This window comes from Montipora capricornis, chromosome 11 (assembly GCF_036669925.1).
Source record: "Montipora capricornis isolate CH-2021 chromosome 11, ASM3666992v2, whole genome shotgun sequence".
Classification (NCBI taxonomy): domain Eukaryota; kingdom Metazoa; phylum Cnidaria; class Anthozoa; order Scleractinia; family Acroporidae; genus Montipora; species Montipora capricornis.
The window spans coordinates 12,685,921-12,696,362 of NC_090893.1; the positions used below are offsets into that span (position 1 = coordinate 12,685,921).

At 37.4% G+C, this 10,442-nt stretch overlaps 1 protein-coding gene across 1 annotated transcript in view; it reads left to right on the plus strand.

The window, feature by feature from the left end:
* The window catches only part of LOC138023571 (mucolipin-3-like), a 16,064-nt gene extending 7,556 nt beyond the window's left edge, over positions 1-8,508 (plus strand). The window contains exons 3-11 of the mRNA XM_068870576.1: positions 774-930; positions 1,045-1,132; positions 1,373-1,463; positions 2,497-2,602; positions 4,661-4,776; positions 5,353-5,502; positions 5,612-5,713; positions 7,643-7,765; positions 8,274-8,508. Of these exons, the coding sequence (XP_068726677.1) occupies positions 774-930; positions 1,045-1,132; positions 1,373-1,463; positions 2,497-2,602; positions 4,661-4,776; positions 5,353-5,502; positions 5,612-5,713; positions 7,643-7,765; positions 8,274-8,489 (1,149 nt within the window). The 3' untranslated portion in view covers positions 8,490-8,508. The remainder of the gene's footprint in view (positions 1-773; positions 931-1,044; positions 1,133-1,372; positions 1,464-2,496; positions 2,603-4,660; positions 4,777-5,352; positions 5,503-5,611; positions 5,714-7,642; positions 7,766-8,273) is intronic.
* Positions 8,509-10,442: the final 1,934 nt, after the last annotated feature.

Below are 10,442 nucleotides of genomic sequence, written 5' to 3' on the forward strand. Positions count from 1 at the left end.
CCCAACTTCTAAGATAGGGGCCTGGGTACTACTCTGTCATCCGACGTTGCTCTTCTTTAGTTTCCTTGTCATTCTGTAACAAGAATCAGTAACATTAAAGCCATGTACTTGTGAAATGGATGAACTCCTATCTAGTTCGGTTTTTGTTGTAATTGTCCCATGTTCTGTAATATTGTGATAGTTGTTATTTTTAAATATGGCTAACATGATAAATATGAATGAATTTCATTTGCTTCAGTATAAATGTTATCAAATGCATGGGAGTGCTAATTATATGAAGCAATTGCCAGTTTCGTCTTCGATCAAATTAGTTTTCACGGCACATGTATATTTTTTGGTAATTCTCTGTTCTCTTGCAACTCATTACATTACTTTGTTCTGTTATATTACTCATGTCTGTGCAACAAAATGTTCAAAATACAGATAGATTTTCGGTAAATTGAAATAATGTTGTCAAATTCTAGTAGTTTAGGAAAATTGGGGAGTGTCCTGGTTTTGGGGGTTTAGAGGTTAGAATGTCTGCAAATCCCATGATAATATTTAACAATTATTTGCCAAAGACGAGGTGAATATTATATTGTTTTAGTATAATTGCAGGGGTGATTATCTGAAAAATATGCATTTTCTTTAAAACAATAATGATCTTCATTTGTCACCCCGACAAATTGGGTTGCGGCCAACCAATCAGCGCAGAATTTTTTTATTAATCACCTATGTAATTATACTAATGTATAATAACCAGATTGTTTATTTAAGTTTTGTACACTTTTCAGTTCTCCGATCTCCAAAGAATTGCTGTTGGTACATTTGGTTTTCCCAGTGTAAGAAAGGATCGTAGTGATCCAATGATAATGTGCACTTACAAATACACCAACAGCTCTGTAGATCCTGAGGAGGAGTCCTATGAATTTAATCGTCTTACTGATTATTGTATCCTTTTAACTCTTCTTGCTACATGTAACACCTTGATTTACTGTAGTTGATACACCTGACACAATACCAGTCATCAACCTTCTAGTTTGCTTCCTTTACATGTAACATAAGCTTGTCAAGATTTGTTTCCACCAAGTAAGTCTGATAAAAACCTCACAAGCTTTGTCTTAAGGAATAAGCTACCTGAATCATTTGAAAGGTTAGTCTATCAAGGTTATTTGATCATTTGAGGTGTCCATGCACAAAAATGTGAATACAAAGTAAAATTTGACTAAGAAACAGCTTTTAAAAGATAAAAGGTTGGTCCATGACCATGACACATCGATGTTGCAGATTATGTTGTCATAATTTTATTATTGTGTAGGAGGATAAAGAGTGGTGGCAGGAGCATTCTGTAGTAGCAGTTATGGTGTTAACTTTGTCTTATCTCATTTTTCAGTATTATCAGGGTTTCCCTGATGACCAACATCAGTTCTTTCCATGTACCAAAAGCTCCACGAAAACCAGCATGCTATAATTTTAACGTCACGGTAAGTATAAAATAAAAATAAAATAAAATTACGAATTTATATTGCGCAGTTTCCATGGCAAGATGATCAACTGCGCATTACAACAATACATGGAATAAAATAACAAATAAGAAATACTATTACATCATGTGTTGTATAAAATATTAAAAGCCAAGCTAACTAAGAATAAAAAGTCTTACTGAAAAGATGACATACCTACTGATCTGTTATTTAATTTGGCCTGTAAAGCAAATAATTAATTTTATTTCATCAAAGAACAGAAAATACAGGTTTTTATCACTAAGCTGTTAGTCCAGTTTGAACAACCTTACGGAAATTTGACAAAAGGAGCTGTGTCACGGCATTGTGATTCATTTTGTGTCATTTTACGATTTACTCATCCCTTCTCAAGTATAAAACTTAAAGTTAACTCAGAAATCACTTTTAAACAAGATGAACACAAATCACAGCTTTGTAACGAAAAAAATGTCTGTCAAGCATACATAATTAAAGTTACAAACAAGAGAGATGTTTTCATGGGGTACAGGGATGGTGCAGTGGTGAGAGCACTTGCCTCCCACCAATGTGGCCCAGGTTCGATTCCCAGACTCAGCGTCATATGTGGGTTGAGTTTGTTGGTTCTCTACTCTGCACCGAGAGGTTTTCTCCGGGTACTCTGGTTTCCCCTCTCCTCAAAAACCGACATTTGACTTGATTTACTTTCATTGTTCATTTCAGTTTACAGTGTCCCCAATTAGCGCTCCAGCGCTAGAACGACTAGACACTTAAAGTTCCTCAGTTCCTCTCTCAACAGTTTTCAAACACTCCATCCACAATCCATTAATCTTCTTCAGTTTTGCCCTTTCCCCGCCTCCTTTTTTATTTGCTATTTCATTCAAACCTTCCTCTAATATTCTACATGTTTACAAGTAGTTATTTTTTTGTTTCCCTTGATTTGGTTGCCAGTTTTCAGTCACAGAATTTGGCAAAATTTCATGACACAGCACCTGTAATCTCTCTGGAATGTTTTCAAGTTTCACATTTCCATCTACAGATACTGTTTGACAACAGCAATCATAATGGACGTGTGCCAGTAACATTGGGCGCAGATGGAACTATCATTGATTGCAGTGGAAACTCTTCACTTAGGGTAACACCAGGTGAATAAAAGTGTGTATTATTACTGTACTTAAAGCTTTTGTAATTCTGGAATTCATATGGAAATTGCACACAGCAAGTATAAGAGTGTAGCGAGGCCTTACTAATTATTGTTTATTGTGAATATTCCAAGTGCCACCCTGTTCATAGAATTGTGTACTGGAAACAATAATTTACGGCAGTATTATTGTTGATTTTACTGTTCCATAGGGTAGACTTGCTAGACATGTACCACAGACACTTTGTAGTCTGCATAAAATGTTTTCTTTGTAGTTGTTCCAAATGAGTTGTAGACCCATTTTTTCATTTTTTGTTTATTATCGGAACCAAACCTAGGAATTATCATTATCACTTCTATTGGAATAATAATTATTATATTCTGGCCCTCTTGCCAAATCCTGTTGAAAGTACAGCCAAAACTCAATCCAATGCACCTTTGTATGCATTCCATCCTTTGGTTCCGTTAATAAGGATTTGGAAATGAGATCTTCAAACTATGAAATTGTGGCAGCTGATTTACTGCCCTAACTGTGCTTCACACCTCCCTCTATGGAGCTGCTTTTTCTTGGAAATTTGACAGGAAAGCTAAAATTGAAATGGGGTTCATTAATTTTTTTTGAAGTTAAAAAAGTCAAGTGTCTGGATTAAAGTGCGTATGAAGTTTAGTGAAAAATATCTTTTGCTTATTTCAAAGACCTTTCAAAGTGACGAAGAATGGTGTTTTTCTTATTTTGGAATGCCTTCTTTCGTTCCAGAGTATTCAAGTCTTTGTTTAAAAAACCATTGCAAATGACTGTAATGAATCACAAAATTGAGAATAATCGCAGAAAATATTGGATGGGTGTTGTTCAAAGTAGGCAGGAGTAATCTACATCAAGTACATTGTAAGGCACAAAATAATACCTTCTATGCTGTTGCCATGGCAACCACTAGCTGCTGGGTCTATTTAACACAGGATTGTTTGTCGTAATAAGACAAGTTACTACCGGTAATTTAAAGGACCTGGACTTTGTTGCCAACATTGCACTGTTAGAATCCGTCATCCCCCTTGCACAGGCCCAGCTTACCAGAACAGTATCAGCAGCAAAAGATGTCAGCCTCACAAAGAGGGTGCCTAAGACAGAATACATGACTGCAAATTGTCATCCTACGCCACCACTGCACTTGAGTCTATGGTGGAGCCATCAACCATGTGACGGATTTCAAGTTTCTCTGCTCCCAAATGGCATCTTCCACAAAATAATGATTTTAAAAGATGCAAGGCACTAGCGTGGGGTGCTTTCTGGAGATGTTTGCAACTACCCATTTAGACTTAAGTCAAATTTTATGCTTTACACCACCTGTGTGATGGTCCTTCTCTATGACTGTGAATCCTGGGTGCTATCTCAAGATATGGTATGCAAAATCAATGCATTTGCCACTTCTTGCTACAGGACCATGCTGGATATTAAAGGAAAAGACCATGTATCCAACAATGCCGTATACTCCATGACCAACGCAGAGCCTCTTGTCCACCAAGTGAGGAAGCGACAGCTGAGTTTTCTTGGGCATGTCCTTTGTCTCCCAGAAGAAGAGCCTGCCAGACGATATTATGCACTCTACATACCACCACATGGCAAAAGGAGACCTGGGCGTCCTCGGACATCTTTCTTATCTTACATCCAAAACATATTAGGGTGTGATGAAGATGAGTTGTCGGTCAACATAATCACCACACTTGCCCAAGGTTGACGTGCCTGGAGAAATCTTGTAATCTCCTGCTCTGCAGCTGAATGATGATGATGATGATGTACACTATAGTACATGTATGTATCATATTTTTGGAACAAAAACTTGAATATCTCGGAAATGAGAAATGATATTCCAACAAAGAACATACCATTCTTCATCATCTTTAAAGGTCTTTAAAATAAGCAAAAGGTATTTTTATACTTCATAGGCACTTTAAGGCAAGCACCTTGTTAAGAAAATAAGGTGCCTCCTGCATCATAACAGCAAAAGGGCCCCTGATTGGAAATTGAATTTACTTTATTTGTTTTAATCTGCCTTCTATCTTTCAGACTATCATACATTCAGAACTGTTCATCTTTTTGTTGACGTTTTGACTGTCCTGGTTTGCCTTCTGTCAATGGGCCTTTGTTTGCGTTCGTTAATTATGCAGCTGAGGCTTGTCAAGGTAAGACAAGAGAAAAAATATTTGGTTAGAGTTTTATGGCTCTTCATGTTCTAAGAACATGTCAATTTTAAGAATGAGTGCAACCTGTGGATTAGCAAATTATCTGCAGCGAGATAAGTTACAAGTCTATAAGTTGCACACAAATTGTATGATTTTTTTGCAAACGATAGCAAGCAACAACCACCTCACAAGTCAACTTTCTTTGTGTCATTTTCTTTAAGCAGTGAATGAAAACAATATTTACTCTGATTTTTACCCTATACTTACCTGGACCGGCAAAAACCATATCCATTGGATATAATTTTTAAAATTTAGGAGGTGAAATTGCAAAGTATGTAGAAGTACATGTTAAAATGTTAAATGTATTGAGAAGACTAAGAAAAAACATGAAAATGCAAAACAAGAAACAGCGTGAAAGCAAGTGATCACCACCTGTTATGCCACATGTACAATGCTGCACTATTGCAAAGAGCATTCTAAACTATATTAAAGGAAAAGTTCATTGTGTTTTTGGTTTAATTTCTTTGTGGTCTCAGGATTTTTTAATGTCAACACTGTATTTTTGTTTGTTTTTAGGCAACTCGTCACTTTTTCTTGCAAGAGATTAAAGAGAAGTTGACTTTCTGTGATTGCTTGGATCTTATAAACCCTTGGTTTGTGCTAATCTTGCTCAGTGACAGCTGTGCAGTGATTGGTTCAATGATCAAAATGCTGATTGACATGAATGTACTTAATTATAGTTCACTTATAAATCTCTTTTTGCCATTTATGGAAAATTTTATCAAATTCTAATAATGATACTATAATTCAATGCAATATGTTTTTCTATTTACAGAATCAACAGCAGTACTCCTTTTGCAGCATTTTTCTTGGCATTGCAGTCTTGCTGACGTGGTCTGGACTGTTACGTTATTTGACACATTTCAAAAAGTATAATGTAAGTTTATTTTGCTATAATTAGTTGTCATATTTGCTGTGAAAGTGTCAGCAGCTGTACTAGTAGTAGTGGGCCTCCCTCAGTTGGTGGTGACCATGGATACTGCACCCTAGGAGTTGGTGGTGCTCCTGCAAATGAAGCATCATGGTCAATGGCTGGTGAGACTGATGCCACAGTAGCAGTCCCTGCCACACAGAATAATAATAATAATAATAATAATAATAATAATAATAATAATAATAAATTATAGTTTATTTATATAGCGTGAATTCCTAACGCTCAAACACGCTTTACAATAATAACAAAGAAAATAATACAATAAACTATAAAATTAAATATCGTACTAATAAAAAGATATATATATATATATATATATATATGCAGTTATATACATATATATATAAAATCAAAAACTAGCAGAAAATAAAATATACTTAGAATACATAGATAAATACAATTAACTAAACAAAAACAACAACAACAAAAAAAGAATATAGACTAAATTAGAAAGCCTGCTTAAAAAGATGTGTCTTAAGTTTTTTCTTGAAAACTGATACACTATAGGACTGCCTAATATCAAGAGGAATGCCATTCCACAAGCGTGGAGCACAAACTGAAAACGCCCTAAAACCATAGGTACTAAGTTTATAAGATGGTTCAACTAATCTTAGCTGAGACATTGACCTCACTGTACGACAAGGAATATAAGGCTCCAATAAATCGTTCAAGTAATTAGGAGCTATACCATTAAGTATTTTAAATGTTATAAGTAAAATTTTGAAAATTTTTATATCCTACTGGCAGCCAGTGCAGTTCTATTAAAAGAGGAGTAACATGATCATATTTCTTAGAAAGTGTTATTAATTAGAGGCAAGTTCACGGTAGAAAACGTTCTTGGGAATCCAGCCATCTTCCATTTTGCGCAAACGGCCAAGCCAGCAGAGAGAAGAGGATGACGAAAGGGCTTGGACATGCTTCCCTCATATTATTGGATGGTTGTCTTCATACCATTGCAGAAAGATCTGATCCTTCTGTGTACATGTAGCTTAAGGGGGCATCTGGTCTTCAGGAGGATGTTGAAGAGCACATCTATGCTAACCAGGTCAAAAGCCTTGGCTTCGTGGACGTATTAGGTGGTCAAGCAGAGGCCATGGTAAGAGCAAAACTTTAACAGGCACTGAGGCTGCACACTGCAGAGAAGAAGGCGAAGAGTCATGGTTAACACCCACTCTGGTGTTGAAGTCACCAAGGAGGACAAGGTGTTCACTGCGGTGGATGTTCTTGATGTTGTGTAGAACTCACCATTTGCCTCGGGTATACATGTAGTTGTCAAAAGGTGGGGCGTAGGCGCTGATGGGAGTGACTGGGCCGTCAGAGGTATGGTTACCTGGTTCAACCATCTTCAGCAAGGTGTTCCTGACTGCAAATTCTACTCCATGCTCTCTGCATTCGTCAGTACTCCTTCCTTGCTAGAAGAACGTGTAATCTTTCTCCTTCAATGAGCCCTATTCAAGCAAATACATTTCTTGGAGAGCGGCGATGTCTACCTGCAGTCTAAGTAGCTCGTCGTTGATAACCGCTGTCTTTCTTATGTCACCTATGTTCACAGGAGGTCTTTAAGTCGTGCTTTTTATGCGGGCACTCCAGTTTCAGAGCTGGTATCTTTTTCGTGTTTGGTTTTGTTAGCAGCTATAATAGAAGAAAATTCAATTTCAGAGCCTATCAAATGCTTATCTCGATGAATCTCACTTTTAACACCACCAACCTTCAACTAAATTGAGAATAAGGCAAACCAATGAGCAATTAACTTCTGTTCATGTAGCTTTGATTGAATGGTCGTGTGTCAGGAATTTGTTTGCCCAAATAACTGTAAACTGACCAAGCATTTCACGGTTTGAGTTTGTCATGTGTATAATAATTCAATTTCAGATTTTGCTGGTCACCCTCAAAGCAGCAGCACCTAGTGTACTGCGCTTCTGCTTGTGCGGGTCTTTATTATATTTTGGATTTATGTTCTGTGGATGGATTGTTCTTGGACCCTATCACATTAAGGTACTATTACACTGCATTTAACGTAAGTTCCTGAGTTAGTGGCATCATCTATTAATTGTTATCAGTAGATGGTAGAGGAATAAAGTTGTGTATCCCTCACCAACCAGCCTTTCCTTTCAGCCTTCAGGTTGTTCAACGGCTATCATGATGTAGGAATCATTTTCTAGGTGTATATACTCGAATATTTCGCAAAAAAATTTCAAATATTGCACATACTAGGTCAGACCACCTTATCGTGGATTATGCCTGTTACTTTCTGTGGATAGTGTGTTTCTTTTAACGAACACTAGAATTTGCATTGAATTGCTGTAAGATGCGAACTACAGCAAAGTGTCCTCATCCAGAAAGAAAGTGTCACAATTTGTAGATGTAATTGCAAAGATATAGCTGTTTCCTCTGTTTTACAACTAAATGATCCGTAGTTAGTGATCATGATCAAAGGGTTGAGGTTGAGGAATCAGTTCCAAACACAGTTATACGATGTTTTTCTTCTTGACTTATTTTCCAGTTCAGAAATCTGTCCACCGTTTCAGAGTGCATGTTTTCTTTAATCAATGGTGATGATATGTTCATGACGTTTGCTGAGATGGATCCGAAGAGTTACTCTGTATGGATTTTTAGCAAAATCTACCTCTACGCGTTCATCTCGTTGTTCATTTATGTGGTGCTTAGCTTGTTCATTGGTATTATCAGTGACACTTACGAGAGAATCAAGGTAAGTTAAGATTCTAAACTAGTGTGATTAAGCGAGGTCAACTTGTCTTCTTTCAGCGCCGGTGTCACAGCGGATTTGGACCCCCCGCGGATTTGGATCCCCCTTCGCAGATTTGGACCCCCCCCCCCCCCCCCCACAAAACATTCCTTTTTCCTAATTTATTCTAACTGCAGCTTTTAGGTGATGTCCTTTAAGATTTCAACAGAAGATCGCGTACTATAATTGACGAAGAAAAGCGCACATATCGTTTCATTTCTGTGACATTTATTTTTAACTAGCTTTAACTTGACAAGGGCCCTAATTACTTAATTACTTTCATTCTAACAGTTAGATAATGTCTCACGGGTTTAGTGGAATCACTCTAATAAGTTAAACCTTTCCTATATTTGCTCTATGAGTTAGCAAGTTATGAAACATTTAACCGCACTGAAAAAAACTGTTTTATGGTCGGTGCTTAACAGACCAAGCGCAACACTTAATATAACTTTTACGCTTTAAAGAGTATTGTGACAACGTTTTATTCAAAGTTACACACTTGCGGTACATAAAGACACGCTTTTTTGGGCTTTTGGTGAAAAGCGCTCGATTTCAAAAGCTATTTAGTGAAAAGAATCTAGCCGAAAAAAAGAGTCGAAAGAGAACACTGCAATTAGAGTCTAGCGGTGACTTGTTGTCTAGGATCTACTTTTTGTTAATTCACCTTACCGAACACTTATTTTTAACTCGCTTTTAAAGGGCCACCGACAACCACAAGTCTTTGCGGGCGTGCGTGCAGCTATTGGCGCCATTTTCTGTAATACAGAAACTAGTATTTCTTGAAAAGTCAAATTCCATCGCCTCACATCGTCGTGTTTTGGATGCCCAGTAGCTTCAAACTTTGTTAATATTTTCCTTAATGTTTAAATATTGTGTTTTGGCGTTATTTGGGTGTTGTGTTCGTGTTAAAAGCGAAATGAAAACTGTGAAAAAAGGTCGTCCGTCGAGGAAGGAAAAGCGCCATGTTATTTGGCTCACTTCTTCAACCTTAAGATTATGGAACGAAAGGAGGAAGGCGTTTGGATTAAAAAACAAATCGGACAGCGAATTCGCAGAAGTTCTTCTTCACGGGATGATGTGGAAAACCACGAGTTCAGAGGATTGCCCGGATGATAACAACAACAAAGGCGCGCAAAGGGACACTGGTTGTCGGTGGCCCTTTAACTGGACAAGGGCGCTAAAAATACTTATTAAAGCTTAAAGAAATCAAGCCACGTATCGTAAATCAGCATAGCGTTGTTTATTGCTTTAATGTGATTTGTGTGATTCAAATTACGTCGGATATACGACGCGCCATCTGTTTCAACGCATTGCTGATCATCGATATTCTGCCATTGGTCGCCATCTGAGAGATGCCATGGGAACGTTGACTTACTCAATGAGAGCCAGTTCAGAATGCTTAAAAAATGTAGCACGAAATGGGATTGTCTCGTTTATTAAATATTATAAATAAGAAAAATAATCCCCATTTAAAATCCCCAGCGCGACTCCATTAGGGCCAAACTCTTTGTTTAACTTTTAATGCCTTTTAATTTATCATATCTTCATTTTATATATATACTCTATTTCATTACTTCATTTTTACTTGATAATGACGTTCTGGAAACGTCGAAACGTCGTGCCATGTGTTTTACAAGAAAATTATGTAAGAAATTATGTATGGTAATGTTTTTACTGACTTTTGTTAAGGGGTCCAAATCCGCGGAGGAGGGTTAAAAATCCGCTAGCGGATATGGACCCCGGGGGTCCAAATCCGCTAGCGGATATGGACCGGGGGGGGGGTCCAAATCCGCTAGGACACCGGCACGCGCGAAGGTTCTTTTATGCGACGCGCGCGGGTGTCCATCTCGCAATTTTATTTTAATTAGCAATGATGAAGCACAAAGATTGTAGATTTCAATAATTTGGAACGGAAGCACATTTATG